Here is an 18,384-nt window from a genome sequence, read left to right as displayed (position 1 = left end):
AATAAAATAAATTCCAAAGGTCTGATTGAGGGCTAAGATACATATTTTGAGCTTTAGTTATAGAACCCACATGGGAATACTATGACATCATCAACCTAGTGATCCAATCTGAGATTTACATTCTGTTGGATGTAGTTACACTGCCCAACAGTTATGGTTGCCATGGTGGCAAAGCGAAAAATAAGCGAGTTATTTAAAAGAGAGGTAATAAATCTATTATAAAAGCTATATAAAAATCACAATGTAAATAGCAAACAAAAATTTAGAAAAACAAGAGTAACACTCTCTCAAATAATCATGCTATCAAAAGATACAAATCAAGAAAATGCTAAATTGTCTGAATCCAATTTATAGTTGTGGGATTCTTTCTGAGTAATATCACTAGCCTAGAGAAAAAAATAAATGAAAGTGTAATTAAAGGAAAAAAATCCTCTTCACCAAGTAGAAAATTACTACTAACTACATCATAGAAGGTGTGAATTATAGATAAGAATTCAGTGGGCCTACCTTAGATAATTTCTCATTCTCTCAAATCCAGAAGACTTCTAGATCGGCAAGGTGCTAAATACAGCTTTATCTCAAAGCACCTTTTTCACTTATTGTACTCATAAATTTGTGAGAATGGGGAGAAAATTGTTACGACCACAGAAAAAAATCTGAAGTTTTCTATCCAGTCAATATGCAGCTAAGGTCAGAAACCTCTCTCCTCCAGTTCATTTAACAAGATTTATGTTCAACTTTAAAAGTATGAATCTGTGTATAGCGTCCAGAGCAAGAAAACAATTTCTCCTAGGCACACTTCTAAGGTTCACTTTTCGTCCTTAGGAGTTTTAGCACCTTTCTCAAAACTACTTCCTTCTTTCTATCAGACCTCCTCCAATTAGAGGGGGGAAAAATGTAAATACATGCTCCTTTTTCACAATAATTCAAATTCACCCAGCTTATAAGGATTTTAAAAGAATAAAGGCAGATAACTTGTTGATTCTGGAAATAAGAAACAACATAATAGACAAGAAAAAATATATATATATAGTCTGAATATACAACTACATTCAGAAACTTTAAAGGCATGATATCAAAATACCTCAAAGTGCTGAACTCCATAATAATTAGGAATCATTCCTCACCAAAAGAAATCATTATCCCATATAAGTAGTAAATGCAGTATGTTTTTCATGAGAAAGTAATCTGCAACTATTCAGAAACGTGGTGCCAAGGAATCAGAGAAAGAGGAGGCTGGCATCCGAACATTGGGAAGATTCTCTTTTGCTCAGAAAGCTCTTCCCCATACATCCTGTTTAGCTGAGATCATCTGCATGAAGGATATGGGCATTCTGATGTGAGACTGAATAGAGGAATAAAGGAGAAGTAGTATTAGAGCACAGCCAATTCAGGGAAGTGCAGAGCTGCCTGGGGATGCACTGAGGTATTTTTATCTGCCCAAAAGCCTTGGTCACCAAGGATCTGACTAGTCAGTGGTAGGTGGGGTGGGAGGGGGAATAAAAGAAAATTTCTAGAGCATTGAAAAATCTATTTTGCAACTTTATATAGGGAGAAGACAGGAGCAACTATGCCTTTGCTACTAAAAATCATTTATAAGCTGTCTTTGGTCCAGCGTGGGTTAACATTCATGGCGCTTAAGAGGAAAAAATATGCCCAGGAAATCCGACCACCAAACTACCAAAACATACTCCAAATCTGGCCACTTCTCAGTACCACCATCATAAGTCTAAAGCCACCATCATCCTCAATTATTTCAGTAGGTCCAGAACTGATCTTCCTGTTCCTACATTTACCCTTCAAACTCTTCTAAATACAGTAGCTAGTTATGCTTTTAAATCATTAATGCTAAGTCAAATCACGAAGGCCAGTATGGCCAATACAGAGTGAGTGAAGGGGATGGCAGGAAATTGGGGAAGAGGAGGGAGGGACACAGATCACATAGAGGTGGGAAAACCACAATAAAAGCTTCATTTTTTTTCTTCTAAATGAACGGAGAAGCCAGTAGAGTGATAATATCTGACTTACATTTTTTAAAGTGTCACTATGGATGACACTATGGATGGTATGACCAAAAAAAAGCAAACATGAGCAACACTGGAAGCAGGGAGGCCAGTTAGGATTTCAATGATCCAGAAGAGAAATGAAAGTGGATTGATGAAGAAGGCAGTAGTGGTGCAAATAATATGAAGCAGTCATATTCTGAATATATTTTGAAAGAAGATTCCACAGGATTTGTTGATGAATTCAGTTTAAGAGAAAGAGGAGTCAAAAATGACTCTAAAGTTTCAACAGGTACAAAAGAGTTGCCATTTACTGAAATGAAGAAAACTAAGGGAGGAACAGGTTGAAAGGGATGATATAAAAATTCTGTTTTGGGTATGCTAAGTTTAAGGTGCCTATTAGATATCCGAATGAAGAATTCAAGGAGAAATTGGATATACGAGTCTGGAGTCAAGCAAGAGGTCAGAGCTGGTGATATCACTGAGATGTCAATTTGAGGGTTATCAGCACAAAGATCATGTTCAAAGCCATGGGATGAGACTACCCAGCAGAACTTGAAAAGGTAGTAGCTTCAATGGCCTAGAAGTCCTACTGAAGTCTGAAGAATTGTCAGCATTAAGCTTCTAGAGGAAGTAAACTAGAGAAAGACAACTGGAGATATACAATGAGATGCTTAAAACAGATTTTGGGGGAGAGTATAGATATTGGTAAGGATGAAGTAGGTTAAGCCTGTCAAAGTGGGTGGCCAAGGTCAAGGTAACTGAAAGGCCAGGGGATGGAAGAATTGATTTCAGGATGTTAAATCACTGAGAATAATGACAAGAATAGTGGTGGAGATAGACACAGTTACCCAGGTGCTAAAATACTATTCACTGAACGAGGAAAACAGAAGAGGTCTGTAGATGACTACAAAAAGGCAGAGTAGATAATGGTTTGATCTCACAAGACTTATCTCAAAGGGACTAAGGGATTGTAGAGAGGAAAGGGGAAGACAGTCAGTTGTGCAGAAGCACTAATGAGAAACAAGGCCCTCTGACACATGGGAGTCTGGAAGGCAAAACAGCCTCCATTTGAAACAGCCAAGAGGAAAGCAGTTTCCTTAGGAAACAACCAGATTTAAGTTAGACTGTGAAGTTAAAGGGTAAAACTATGAAGTTTTAGAGTAAAGGTTGAGAACACAGATTTGGCCAATGACATACTGTGAGTTCCAAAAGGTAGAGTAGTAGGATTTAAATGGTGAAGAGCTAAGAGTTTGGGACAGATGGTGGGAGGTGGTAAAAACAGCCAGCTGTTCTCTTTCATTCATCCCTACTTCTGTGGTAGAAGAATCTGGATTTTTGCTGCATACCTGGCCATCCAGAATAAAGATTACATTTCTCAACTGCCCTTGAAACTGGGTGTAGCCACATAGGACATTAACAATTCTTAAACCCAATGGGGATATTACAACACCATCAACCTCGTGGCCCAATCTGGAACTTATATCTTGAGGGGGGTAGATAACTCTACCCAACAGTATTGGTTACCCACAGTGGTAATATGAAAAGTAAATGAGTTACCTCTTATAAAATCCACACTACTACCTCTTATAAAAGTTATATACATCAGCATTATTGGCAAATAAAAACTTGGAATTTAAGAGTAACCCTCTCCCTGCCATGCCATCAAGACCATATATATAGCAGCAACAAGATAGAAGGAACCAAGATTCTTGACCTTGTAGAGAGTCCTATCAGTCCTATTTAGCCTTTTAAGTGATAGAAAATAAAGTTTTAAGTTACTGTCATCAACAGCTAAATCTAATAATGAACTAATGCAGGGAATTAAGAGCCTTGAATGTAGAGACGGAGGGAAACAGGGTTGTAAGGTATGATGGAATAGTCCCAATCGTCGAATAAAGGAAGGTGTATAATCAATTTAAATTGTAGCCTTCTTCCTGAACTGTTCTCTTAGGTGGTTTGTAGTGTTGATGAAGAGTTTTATAAGACAGGAAAGGGCAGTCTTGCTAGGACCACATGTAACTCTGTGGGAATTCCTTTTCAATCCTGCTAATAAGGTTGTTAGGATTTACTTTAATAGGCAGTTTAGGGAGGGAAAGGAATTGCAGAGTTATAGAGGGAATAAATATCCCCAACCTTTTCTCCTAATTTCCCTAACCTAAAACTGTGCACTCATCCTTGTACCTCTGCTATATCTATACTCACTGCCATGGTGATCTCACCCAGTTTCATGCTTAATATAAGATTAAATTTATTGACTACCTAGTGACAACTCCCAATTTCATATCTCCAGTTCAGACCTCTGCACTGAATCCGACTTTTTAGCTAACTGATTATTTGACAACTCTATTTGAATGTGTGACACCTAAAAACTTAAGATCCAAATCAAACCCCTGATCTTTCCTCCAACTTTGCTCCTCCCACAGCCTTACCCATCTCAGTAAATGGCAATTCCATCCTTCCAGTTGCACAGGCCAAAAACCTTGGAATAATCACTGACTCTTCTCTCACATTCCAAATCCAATTTGTAAAAAACAAAACCTGTATGATCTATCTTCAAAATACCTGACTTTCATGACCCCCACTACTATGGCTCCAGTCCAAGGTGCCATCACCTGTTAACCTGAACTATAATAGCCTCCTAGTTGACCTCCTAACCCCTCACAATCTATGCTCACCATAGCAGCCAAAGTGAATTTTAAAATAGGTCATGGTGCTTCTCCACTCAAAACTCTCCAATGGCTTCCTGTCTCACTCAGAGTTAAAACAATGGTGTTTTTTTGTTTTGTTTTGTTTTGGCTGCATTGGGTCTTCGTTTCTGCGCACAGGTTTTCTCTAATTGCAGTGAGCAGGGGATACTCTTCACTGCGGTTTCCAGGCTTCTTATTGCAGTGGCTTCTCTTGTTGCAGAGCACGGGCTCTAGGCACGCAGGCTTCAGTAGTTGTGGCACACGGGCTCAGTTGTTGTGGCTGGCAGGCTCTAGAGTGCAGGCTCAGTAGTTGTGGCACATGGGCTTAGTTGCTCCACAGCATGAGGGATCTTTCAGACCAGGGCTCGAACCCATGTCCCCTGCATTGGCAGGCGGATTCTTAACCACTGCACCACCAGGGAAGCCCCTGAAACAAAGGTCTTGCAATGGTGTTCAAAGCCTTTATTGATCTGGACTTGTATCGTGATGGTTAATCTTATGTGTCAGCTTGGCTGCAAGATGGTGCCGTTATTTGGGCAAACACAAGACTAAACGTTACTATAAAACTATTTTTTAGGGTTTCCCTGGTGGCGCAGTGGTTGAGAGTCCGCCTGCTGATGCAGGGGACACGGGTTCGTGCCCCAGTCTGGGAAGATTCCCACATGCCGCGGAGTGGCTGGGCCCGTGAGCCATGGCCGCTGAGCCTGCGCGTCGGGAGCCTGTGCTCCGCAACAGGAGAGGCCACAACAGTGAGAGGCCTGTGTACCGCAAAAAAGAAAAGCAAACAAACAAAAAAAAACTATTTTTTAGAGGTGATTAAAACTGACAATCAGTTGAAGTAAGTAAAGCACATCACCCTGCATAATTTGGGTGGGCCTCATCCAATCAGTTGAAGGCCTAAAGAGCAAAAACCAAGATTTCCCAAAGAAGAAGGAATTCTGCTGCCAGACTACAACACAGAAATTTTGCCCGAGTTTCCAGCCCTAAGACTAATGACTTCAACATTAACTCTTCTTTCTCTGGAGAGCCCTAATAGACAACATCATTTCTCTGACCTCATCTCCTGTTTCCTCTCTCTTTTCACTCAAACTGCTCTAGGCACACTAGGCTCTTCTTACATACTATGTAAGAAATATGTTTGGGGGCAAAGGAGAAGGAACCAGTGGACAGGGATTGATTGGCAGTACTATAGAAACAGAAGATAACTAAGACAGCATGGTCCCCTATGAAGTCATTTGATCAAGGACACTGATAGTGGGGTACTTCTTTTTGTAAACACATAAAAATTGACAGTTCACAGAAACATAAATACAGATGGTCAGCAGGCAATCAAAAACATGAAATAAGTCACAGCCTCAATTTTAATTAAAGAAATGAAAATGAAAACAACTAGATACCATTCTTCTGTTGTCAAAGTGGCCAAATGCAAAAACCCAGCCAGAACCCAGCCCTGGCATACAGAGAAAGAGTTAGTCACATACATTATTGAAGAGCAGGAAAACTGGTGCTAACGGTCATTGATTCTTTTGTTCCGACCCCCACCAACACTTTTGACTACATTTTCTACCTTTGGGGAATTTCCTACCTTATAAATAAAAAACAAATTATTTCCTCTCTAGCCCTCCTTACAGCTAGGACATAGGCAAATTACCTAGGCTTTGCCAATCTGACACATCTGTCATATTTTGAGTTAGAAGCTACTGATTCAAAAGAAGTATATATAAGGAATCTACCCTGGGAAGAATTCCTAGTCATAGGAATTTGTCATATACATATAAATGTACACCAAGATACATATACAAACTATATAAGCCTATTTATTACAGAACTCTATACAGTACTATCAAAAACTAGAAATTTAAATATTCATCACAGATTACACACGCATGTACCAGATATAAGTATTTACAACATGGAACAGAATTAGAACCAAGAAAATAGAATTAAGAATTAATGTTAAGGATTAGACTTAACATTATGCTAAATGAAAGAAGTCAGTCACAAAAGGGCAGATACTATATAATTTCCCTTATATGAAGTACATAAAGTAGTCAAATTCATAGATACAAAAAGTAGAATGGTGGTTGCCTGGACGGAAGGAGGAACAGGGAGTTTCTATCTAATGGGTACAGAGATTCAGTTCTGCAAGATGAAAAGAGTTCTGCAGATGGATGGAGGTGACAGTAGCACAACAATATGAATGTACTTAATACCACTGAACTGTACACTTAAAAGTGGTTAAGATGGTTTACAAAAAAAGAAAAAAGAAATTAATTAGATTTAAGAAAACTAAAACGTAAAAGCACTAACAAAATGAGAAAAATTTTAGGCAGGAAAGAGGGAAGGTATGACTTGTCAACAAGAATGTACCTATAGATAAGAGGTAGCAGAAAGCCTACGAAGTAAACAAGAATGTGAAGGAGAGATAAGAAATCCAAGAGCTAGATCACAAGTGCATTTATACCAAGTTCTGTTTGGGTCATTTGCATATTGTCTAACCCTTGGGTGTTGATATTAACAGTTGAAATTAATGGTTTGCTGATGACTACCCAAGGCCCTATTTTTAGAAGTACAATTTTTATCAACAATTTTCCAAATTGATAGCTCTGATTAGACTCCTATGCCTCTTTTCCAGTAAAGAGAGGAGGGAGAGAGAAGCAGATCTTTTATTCAGATTGGTCCCATCATAAAACCACTTGAAGACTAGAGCTGAGATCTCTTATACGGCAGGGAAGGCAGCAGCAGGTTCACCATTTCCAGGGACAGGTTATTCAAACACCTAACAAGCAATGGAACAGGCTTACGAATGGCAGTATAGTTCACTTACTAAAGACCTCCAACCTCCATGCCACTCCACTTCCTGTAGGTATCTGAAGTGTATGTATTGATATATGCAGTGGTATTTACATTTCCTTGCAATTTTAGCTAAATTAGAGCTAGCTCTTGCCAACCATACTTTAATATTATTCACATTGGTTATATTTATAATATACATATAAATATATATTATAATATATATTATATATATATATTATATATATATATGACCAATATATGACCAATATATGACCAATATATATGACCAATATATATATATATATATATATGACCTATATATATATATATATATATATAACCAATATAACCAACTTTTGCAGGACAGCCTAATAAATTCTAGCCAATAAACCATGTTATTCACAAATTTAAAAATAAGTAGTCGTCTTTAATTCATCCTTTTAATTCATCAACTAGCATAGAAAAAAATTACACTCAACTGATAAACTAGAGTGCTGTAAAACTATTTAAAAAATGAGATGAATCTATATGTATTGATACAGAAAGATGTCTATAATATGTTAAATGACAAAAACAAAGTATACAGCAGTATTATATAACTCAATCCCTTTTGTGTTAAAAAAAAAGGGAGGAATATATATTCAAGTTATTGGATACTAAAACATTCTTCTCGGAAGATATGCAAGACACTTAACGGAGACCTTCATGAGGTTAGGGACACTGGGGTGAGAAGGCACTCTTAATTTTCATTTTATATGTTTTTATACTGTTTGATGTTTTTATCATGTTCATAATATTTTATCTATATATTTATATTTTTAATATAGAATTATCTGAATGATAGGATTATGGCCCAATTTTGCTTTCTTCTTTATGCATTTGTGCATTAAAAAAAAAACTAATAAATGTTATTTTTCGTAAGATCACCATTCTCATTCTCTTTGCAGTTTCTACTGCATTTGACCCACTTCTTACTGAAACTCTCAGCTAGAGATCTTCCAAATACTGCACTTTGTTTTCTTCTGTATACAAAATGGGGTTAATAATGCCTACCTCACAGGTTGGTTATGATGATTAAATGAGATAAAGTAGACATGAGGTTAAAAAAAAAAAAAAGGCATCTTACAAATGTCCAGTAGAGTGCCTGAAACATAGTAAGAACTTAATAATTGTTAGCTATTTATAGTGAAAATTGGTGTTTTTGTCACCCTGCATATATTCACTCTTTTCCTAGCTACAAAGAATTTCTTCTTGGAGCACCACTTCCTCATTCTTAGCCATATGGCTTCAATGGAGCTAGCATGAGACCTAGGCTTAAGTCAATTAGAGATATCCAATAGAAACTTTTATTTAACTAAAAGATGGGGAAGAAAGACACTTCTTAACCCCCAGGTCTTTAAGTTTAGGAAATTTGAGGCTAGAGTTACCGTAACACCTTACCATGGCAAGGGGAGAGACTGGAGGTGTCAAAGACCACTACGTGAAGCCTGAGAATAATGCCAAGACAAGGAAATGCAAAGCAGAAGAAAGAAAGAAGCACAATCCTAGTGTCTTTGTTTGAACACTGAATCCAGTTATACTCACCTAACTTTTTGGTTATGGAAGTTAATTTTTTTTTCTCAAGACAATTTGGATTGGATTTTCTGTCACTTGTAATCTACAAAGTCCTCTCTGAGACATTACTATAATTATTTCTTCTTCCTATATTCTAAGAATGTACATTCTCTAGTGCTATCCTCTCTCTACTCACAACCTTAAAAATCTAATCTATTTTTAGTGTCCCAACTATTCTTGTAACTCTATCTCACCCTATTTTCTCTCCTGAACTATATTCTCCACCTCTAATGCCCACTGTATATACCTTTCCTAATCTCAACCTATATGAATAAAAACAAACTCATTTTTCAAAACAGTCCATCCCCCAAAACTGCTCCATTTCCTCACTTCCCATTTTTTTCTATGTTAAGATAGGTGAGAGTTTCAACAAGACTGGTGTTCTAGGGGGCTTATATTATCAAGAGGAATATTCATTACTATCTCTCCTGTCTCTATATCCAATTTATTCATCTTGAACAATATTCTCTAAGTATTTATACATTACTTACATAAATTCATGTTTATTCATTTTGATCTATTATTTAATGTCTAATTAATCCAAATATTCACAATTAATTACAAACTTTGTTAATATTTTAAACATTTACCCACAAATCTAATTTCAGACTTTATGAAATGCTGTAACCACATTAGAAATGCTGTAACCACATTAGAAGGTAGACAAAACACATATTATTATAATGATGACAAAATCTAACTATGCACTTAAAGAATTGCAAATGTTAATTTTAATTCTATTCCAATTTTTCCCCTTGAACTTATTCTTATTTCTTCCTGTGGGGTACAACTTTTTGAAATATAAAAAGTAAGCATTCTCTTCTCAGACTGCCTGAAATTATAGATAATGGTTGTTAGTAGATGATTTTGGACCAGAAAGATGAGACTTGCTTATACTTTCCATGATCATTGTAACCTAGTCCATCCCAATTGGACCAGCTTCTTTTCATCCAAAGTACTGGCAGGGATCAATCAAGTCTTTATTTCTTGTGATCCTAATCTCTTCTCAAATCACTTCTTCACTTTTTCTGAGTGCCCTACTTTCACTCTAGATTTGTCTCCACTGTAGCTGTTTGTTATGAATTTCTTTCCTATGTTATACAACCTGGTTTAAGTCTGCTTAAAAAATATTTATTCTGAGTGGAGCATGGTTAGGTTCAACTAAATCTAAAGCTATTGGTCACTTTATTGATTTACTGAAATTACATTTCTTATCAGTCACTAAGACCAATCATTATTTAAAGCAACCATCAAAGGCAGTAAAACTAGGATTTATTTGTGACTTATCTTTCTTATCGCCTCATCACTAATCCAGGGATTCATAAAAAATAGAATCTGACTAACTTTAGGGGTTCAGACTCTTAACCATTAAAATCTACAAAAGCTATAGATTTTCCCCCAAAATGTGTCCAGATTTTTACCTTTCTACTGCGTAGGCACCTCCTACATGGAGGACTGGACAGTAATAATCCAACTAAGCCATGCCTGATCTCAGTCTCTTTCCCTTTTTACACATCCCACATAACTACTGTTAATTTTTTTTTTTTATCAAGTCATTCCTTAGCTCAAAATTTTTCTAATATTTTGAAAACATCCTTGACCTGGCTTTCAAAACCCTTCATAAACTAATCTTCTAACTTGACATCCCATTATTCATCCTTAGCACATACCCTAATATGGTCAATGTCATAAACACAGCAGTACCAAATGCATATAGTGTGTGTGCTAGACAATCATAAACAATCCTATGAGGTAGGTATTATATGCTGGTTTTATAATAAAAAATCTCAGAGATTGATAAATTGAGTAAACTGTCTAAGCATGTAGCTAAAAAAATGATGAGATTTGGGACTCTTGTTATCGGTTACATCTTTCTACTACATCATGCTGTCTCCCATATACGTAACTCAATTTGGTCTAGTCTTTGCTTTTTTCATGGTTAATATCTCTCCAACTCAGTTGTAATAGTGTTTTACAGACTGCAAAATTCCAAAAGATTCCAGATGTTTTCAAAGAGAACTGATTGCTACATTTTCTTGTACACCTACCAGCCAAATTTTTTTTCACTAGCTTTATTGTCTGTAGTTTGTCTTATGAAAACAACAATTTTTTTCAACTTATATTACCTCAAATATAAAGGTATATTACAATATCAAGTCAATGTTTATTCAAATCACACCAGTCTCCCAACCTCACCAAATTCTTACACTTGAGGGGAGTGTCCTCCACACCTCCTCTTGAGAAACACTGAACCTGAATATGCTCCTCAGGGCAAGAGTCATACTTACTTACTTAGAATGACAATGTAAATTCATTCATAAAGCAGATATACTGGGGCTTGAGTATGCCAAGTCCTAAGTCTACAAAAGTTAAAAGGGGGAATAAAAGAGGCTCCCAGTTCTCAATGTCAAGTACTTAAGAGTCGCTGAATAAATGCTTGTTGGACATAGTCAAATCAATTAATGGTTAACATTGTGAGGGATTAGGATCACGTTTGAGAATCTGATCAAAGTTCTGGGAACACTAACTCCCCAGAAAAATTCACAAGCACCCAGAATTTTGTATACGATTTCGGGGGTGGAGGGCGGGGAAGGGAAGTGGAGAAGAGGTGGTATGAACTCCTCTGAATTCCAATCACCTACCACCAGATCCACAAACTCCTGGCTAAAAACCTACTAGCAAAACTAAAAACCTGCTAGCAAAACTAGATTCTCTGGGAACAGGTATACTTGCTTAATAATCCTGATTATGCCTGACAGTGCAATGTATACAAAAGCTACTTAAGAAATATCTGCTGATCAATAATTTTCTCATACCCAGACACCAGCAAATCGTTTCTTCCATTAGAGTCTTTCAGACAAATGATTTTAAAAACGCGAAACCCCCTTTCACTAGTGACATTAATGACCTAACACCAATAATTCGAAATCATTATTTTGCTTTTCACTACACGATCATTCACCAATCCAGGTTTTCTCTTCTCCTTGTTACCCCTCTACTCCCTCCAAACTCAGGGCTTCCTCCTTTGCATCCCAAAAGCTACGTCCAGAGCCGCACCGCCCCCAGGGAGACGGAAAATAACTGATGCTCCACTCCGCACACACCCTCATAGCAGGGAAGGTGGATCCAGTAATGGCTACAACTTCCAAACCCTTTCCTCACCTCTCGCCTAGAAGTAAAGAGATTTACCTTAAGTGGCAGGAAAGCGGTGGCGATCGTACTCACAGAAGTGGGACCAGTTACCAAGAAGCCTCGGGCCTCTCTGTCACCATAGCGACTCCTAAGAGCTAAGCTCACTTCATCTTCCCGCGATACTTCCCTGCCGGGCGTCACCCGAGCAGGCCCTAGACCCCGCCCCTCAGCGAGCTCGCCCTCTCCTTAAGGGGCGTCATTGGACGACTGAGCTTTGCCTTTAGCTGTGGGCGGAGCCCCACTCTATTTTTTTATCTTTTTCAAAATTCTCAAGGTTTTTTAAAAAATATTTTTTATAAGAGTGCTATTGCCGTAGGCCCACGGAAAGCATTGTTTCGCTTTTCTTATTCACTTAATAGAAAACGTCCCCTGCCGCCTGGGTCCCGCCAGCAGTTCGCGCATGCGCGTAAGCCACCAGAAGATGGCGGCGATAATCGCCGCATTTTTTTCAAATTAGTGGTTCCCAGAAAGCATTGCGCGCATTTGTAACGAATTTCCGTTCGAGTTTGTATTTTAGGCGCCATTTTCGAGTGAAGGACCCGCAGCCGAAACACCGGTAGGAGAGGGGGGGTATGCAACCGTTTCCAACCTTGGTCTGAGTGGACTATCCGGCAGGTAAAATACTTCTTTTCCTGATCAGGTTGTCACACTCTTACTTCCTGTCCCGTCCGCGGGCTCCTGGAAAGTAGAGGCCTTGAGTTGGAGCAGCCGAAGTCTAGGCTGAGGCTGCCGCCGGGAGATTTCTCTCGCTGTCACCCCTCCCCCCTCGGCCGCTCCCCGGCAGTCGAGGCTCCCGCGCGCTTCTCCCGGGCGCTACTTCTCTGAGCTACATAAGCGTTGCTCAGGAGACTGGGGGCCCGGGGGGGGGTGGTTGGGGGGAGCCTCTCAGCCTCGCGGACCTCTTCTCAGAAATCTCGGTCTTGGTCGGACTCTAGCGTGGCCCCCTGCCCGTCTCACTTCCCGCAAGGGACTAACCACCGGGTCTGAGCCCTTAACTGGTGACCTTTCGTAGTTTATTGTCCAACGGGATTCTGCCGCGGACCCCGGAGGGACAGACCCCTGCCACCTCAAGGCTATTGAACCGGAGCCGGCGCTGCCGGCTTCCGATTTGAAAATCGCGAGTGGTCGGACTCGCCCGGACTGTAGAGAGCAGACCTCAAAGACCCCGGGCCGTCCGCTGCGCCGAGGGCTAAATGGCGGGGAGAGGAAAGTGGGCGGCTCGCCGCCAGTTGGTTCTTCGCTGCTCTGGGAAGAGGTGATAGATAGCCCTTCAAACGAACTCTTGTCTCTTAGAATCTGTGCGCTTGCATCCCTAGCCCAGAGAGCGTGGGAATGTCCGCAAATGCTAGCGTATGGGAATTGCTTCGTTTAGAAATTACGTTAGAATAGTCTTTCACACTTATACTGTGGGCGGACGGCGGGGGTGCATTAAAAAGTAAAAAGAACCTAAGCAGTTGCTCTGTTCTTGCTTGATCCCCAAGCACGTCTAGGTTTTCCCACTTGCTTAGGACTTAAGAAAACGAATCCCGCCTTCTTGGCACTTGAGTTTTTGGTGCCTTCTTTCTCGAGGACCCGCTGGCGTTAGCGGGGTTTGACGACGGGGCTCTGGAAAACGGGTGGACGGAGTTTTCCCCGAGTGGGACGGGGTGGGGAGCTGAGCCCGTCTCACCGGGAGTGGGAGGGGGAACGTACCGGCACTGGCCCGCGGCCCGACTTGCTCCCGGCTCTCCCTCGGCCCCAGCGACCATGCCCCGTAAAGGCACCCAGCCCTCCACCGCCCGGCGCAGAGAGGAAGGGCCGCCGCAGTCCCCGGACGGCGCCAGCAGCGACGCGGAGCCCGAGCCGCCTCCCGGCCGCGCGGGGAGCCTCGCGCCTGCCACCGCAGGTGAGTGGCCCTTCGCGACGTCGCGGGCAAGCGCGGGGGAGACCCGGGTGCATCCGCGCCCAACCCAGGACTGGCTGGTGTTCTTGGGCGCGGACAAGAGGGGCTGCGGGGTTGACATCTGAAGGTCAGGTAGAGCCGCTCAAGAAAGCGATTTGGCGATTTTCACAGATTAGACAATGTGCAGTCTGTGTAACGGTGCCGGAGGGGATGGGGGCGAGTAAATAGCTTCAATTCTGAATTTCTGTTCATTGTCTTCTATTTCCACGGAAATCGACACGGTCAGCCAGGAGCTAGTGGACTGTTTTTCAGACAGAGTCAGCCTGACTGTAATAATAATGATGAAAAGTTTCTTGCCCCTGTAACTTCACCTTCGTGGTCTTAAATTGCTAAGAGAAGATGATAATTTACTCGAAACTACCGTAGCTTTTGTGAGTCCAGGAACTGAATGACATGAAACCCCTGTGACAGTGTCTCTAGAGCTCGCGAGTGTCCAAAGTTAAGGTTCCAGGTGCTCACAGATACGGAGAGAGTTGGATCTAGAGCCTTAGGATTTAACCACCTGTTTAGACAGGGAGCAGGGAATCAAGTGGTTGTGGATTTCCCAGATTTGCATGACGATGTAGTGTTTCGGCTCCTAAAAGGTATATTTCTATAGGATTTTGTGACTGGTCGCATTTCTTTCAAGAATTTCTTTTTTGATAAAACCAAACCAAAAGATTCTCATCCCCTGTGAGTTTAGGATAATACTATATTTGAGTGAAAATACAGATTCCTAGGTTTCATAAATAACATCTCCAGAGATGAGCAGGCAGTAGTCCTCCGAACTAATTGCACTAATGCAGGCTTTTTTCCCCTTGTTTTCCCTTTCCTTTGTCTGACTTAGAGACTCCAAGTGAGGAAATAGATAATAGAAGTTTAGAAGAGATTTTGAATAGCATCCCTCCTCCCCCACCTCCAGCAATGACCAATGAAGCTGGAGCTCCTCGTCTTATGATAACTCATATTGTAAACCAGAACTTCAAGTCCTATGCTGGGGAAAAAATTCTGGGACCTTTCCATAAGGTATTTGACCTTTTTAAAATAACTGTTGTAATGCGTCTTTAGTATAAAATGTTTCAATTTTGTAGTTATTGTATTTATGCTGATTGATTAAAAATACGGTATGTTTCCTATGCTTTTAACAACTGAAATTAGCTTTTGTTTGGTTATCTTTTGGTACCTCTCTTTATAAAGTTTTCCACACTGAATAGAATTGGTGGGTTTTCTGTTTGAAAGGAGTATTTCCTCTTTAACTCTAAGAATGAATTTTGTAAAAAGTCTGAGTTAAAATTAGAATATGGTGTTATTTAAAGTGTTGAAGCTTGTGATATAAGAGACATGATATATGAAAACAGCTATCTTTAACTTTTTTTTTTTTCCTGTTTTTATGCAGCGCTTTTCCTGTATTATTGGGCCAAATGGCAGTGGCAAATCCAATGTTATTGATTCTATGCTTTTTGTGTTTGGCTATCGAGCACAAAAAATAAGATCTAAAAAACTCTCAGTTCTAATACACAATTCTGATGAACACAAGGATATTCAGAGTTGTACTGTAGAAGTTCATTTTCAAAAGATAATTGATAAGGTAAGGGACTTTGTTTAATTATTTGCAACTTCAAGTAAGGAGCACAAAGGATTTCAGTACGTTGCACATTTTATTATTTTTGGCTTAAATTGGCTTGTAAAAATTAGTATATGGTTAAAGCAGAACCAATATTTATTTCATTACCTCCATGACCATATTTTCTTTTTGAGGATTGGTGGTAGTGGCTGTTAAACTTAAAATATTAAAATTTTTAGCCAGGGAAATTAATTATAAGTAGCTAATAATAATGCTTACCTTTTTGGTGTAAAACATTGAGCAGTTTTAATATCCCGAGTACCAAGTAAGCATTCTTTTACTATAAATTTTGGATTCATTTTTAAAGTTATGTTTTTATTGCTTTCAGATAAGTTACCTAAACTTGAAAATGTTAAACAGTTTGACTAAGTTTACCATCTCCCTTATTTCATTTCGCATTAAATTTAATGTTACTAGTAGTCATCTGTATAGGTGGTACGAAAGAGCTTTGCTTCAGTTTGAAGTAAACTACCCTTTTAAAACAGGAAGGGGTAAGGTAACATGTTTGTTTTCTAGAAGAGGAGACAATTATAGGTAAAATGCCTATTTAGATTATTCACTTGGCTCTGTTGGTATTGGAGTTTTTTTTCTCTTCTATTTAATAATTAACTTTTGAAATACGTGGTTCAAAAATGACTGACTGGAACCTAAAAATGACGCCCAACATCACCAGTAGAAAACTAATTACATAATGAAATGAGGTTGTGATTTGGCCTCTAGGTCTTGTTTTGGTTTGGTTTTGTTTTTAATTTTAATATAAACAGCTTTACATGGTGGTATATATTTTAATTTTGTTTCTTAGTGCTTTTCTATTGTACAGTTTCGGTTGGAAAGTAGATTGCCAGTAAATCAGATTTGATTCCATTGCTTATTAATTACACTTGATTTGTGTAAATTTTAAAAACCATGATTTCAAAATGACATAGATTTTAAAGGAAAGCAAGTTTTAATGTTAAAGCAGATTTGCACTTCATTTTTTAAATTTGTTTGATTAAAAAAATAGGGGAATGTAGTTGTCAATTCTTTGCAATTTTTTTTACCTTCAATTAATGACATATTCTTCACCCAAAAAAGGAAAAAAACTAAGCTGTATCATCCAACTACTATACCTTCCTTCCGTTTTCCTCAAATCATCTCTTGCAGCTTTTTTTTAATGGACTAGTAATCTGTCAACATGGTTTAATAATTTGGGTGAGTTTGTTTTGGATACAGTGGGTTTCTTGTGCCCCTTCATCAATTCTTTTCTCAGTCGAATATGTTTTTAGGCTTGAAGGTGGGGTGTTTTCTTTTTTGTTTGTTTGGTTGCATTGACATTTTGGTTTTTGTGATCTACGAGGAAAGAATCAAAGAACTTGAAAAATTATTTCTAATCTTAGCTAAGATTAATTCTAAGAACTATTGTCAGTTTATGTGCATACTCAATTGAAGTTCTTAAGCCATAGAATTGGTTTCAGTATGAAGTGAGTGAAATTTGGAGCAAACCTCTGACTTAATACCAACAATTGTTTTCTGGTTTTGTTTTTCCTCAAAACAGGAAGGGGATGATTATGAAGTAGTTCCTAACAGTAACTTTTATGTATCCAGAACGGCCTACAGAGATAATACTTCTGTTTATCACATAAGTGGGAAGAAGAAAACATTTAAGGATGTTGGAAATCTTCTTCGAAGCCATGGAATTGACTTGGACCATAATAGATTTTTAATCTTACAGGTAAATTTATTAAAGATATTAGAGGTTCTCTTGTTCTTCCCCCCCCCCCTTTTTTTTTTAAATAAAGTGTAAGGAATTTTTCCCTATTGGATGAATCCTGTATTTTTGAGGCCTTAAAGTACTGTAGCAGCACATCATGGTTTACATACTACAGTCAAGATGCGAATCATTATTTGCTGCTCTAGAAATTTAAGGAAATTCATTCAGAACTGTAATTTCATCATCATATGCTCATTTTATGTTTGGATGGACTGACATACTTGTTCCGCTCTAGCAGCACGTAAATATTGGCGTAGTAAAATAAATATTAAACACCAATATTATTGTGCTGCTTTAGCGTGACAGGGACATAGCAACTATTTATCATTTCTGTTTGTATTTCTTTTTAAAATAACATTTTAAATGAGATTTGTTATCTTTTAATAGTTCTTTTCCTTTACTTTTGTTCTTTGTCATCTCTACTAATATTATATACTCGAAAGAAAAAACTATATACTTGGTTCACAAATTTACCTGAGCACCTAACTGATTTAACTTTTTTTTTTTTAATGCTTAGAATGGTCAATTAAAAGCTTATTCAAGCTGTTTGTTTTGTTTCAAATGGCCCACTTGAACCACTTCTACTGGAAGATCAGAAAGTAACTGATATTTCATTCTTAAGTATCACAACTTTTAAAGTCTTTTTAAAGGGGTATAAAATTAAGTACCTGGTGTTAAGCTGATTTTTATTAGAAACCTTGTATTCTTTATCTGAGTAAAGATATTTTCTACCAGTGTTGTTTGGTAAGAAAAATTCCTTATCTTCTCTATGTCTTACCTTTCAAAAAAGTTCT

At 38.6% G+C, this 18,384-nt stretch overlaps 2 protein-coding genes across 3 annotated transcripts in view; one reads left to right on the top strand and one right to left on the bottom strand.

Moving 5' to 3' along the window:
- Nucleotides 1–12,393, bottom strand: part of IFT80 (intraflagellar transport 80) — a 105,231-nt gene extending 92,838 nt beyond the window's left edge. Inside the window, exon 1 of the mRNA XM_082839898.1 lies at nucleotides 12,293–12,393. The gene's annotated coding sequence lies outside the window, so the exon portion shown is untranslated. The remainder of the gene's footprint in view (nucleotides 1–12,292) is intronic.
- Nucleotides 12,394–12,830: 437 nt separating this feature from the next.
- The window catches only part of SMC4 (structural maintenance of chromosomes 4), a 34,583-nt gene continuing 29,029 nt past the window's right edge, over nucleotides 12,831–18,384 (top strand). Inside the window, exons 1-5 of one of the 2 annotated variants that reach the window (XM_082839605.1) lie at nucleotides 12,831–12,910; nucleotides 14,037–14,180; nucleotides 15,064–15,242; nucleotides 15,613–15,804; nucleotides 17,375–17,551. In XM_082839605.1, the coding sequence (XP_082695731.1) occupies nucleotides 14,042–14,180; nucleotides 15,064–15,242; nucleotides 15,613–15,804; nucleotides 17,375–17,551 (687 nt within the window). In that variant the 5' untranslated portion in view covers nucleotides 12,831–12,910; nucleotides 14,037–14,041. Of the gene's footprint in view, nucleotides 12,911–14,003; nucleotides 14,181–15,063; nucleotides 15,243–15,612; nucleotides 15,805–17,374; nucleotides 17,552–18,384 lie in introns of those variants that run through there. The other variant, XM_082839606.1, reaches the window with a different exon arrangement.

The sequence above is a fragment of the Leucopleurus acutus genome (assembly GCF_964270905.1).
Source record: "Leucopleurus acutus genome assembly, chromosome: 5".
NCBI classification, from domain to species: domain Eukaryota; kingdom Metazoa; phylum Chordata; class Mammalia; order Artiodactyla; family Delphinidae; genus Leucopleurus; species Leucopleurus acutus.
The sequence above is the reverse complement of the archived record's forward strand: the minus strand, read 5'-3'. Positions and strand labels throughout refer to the sequence as shown.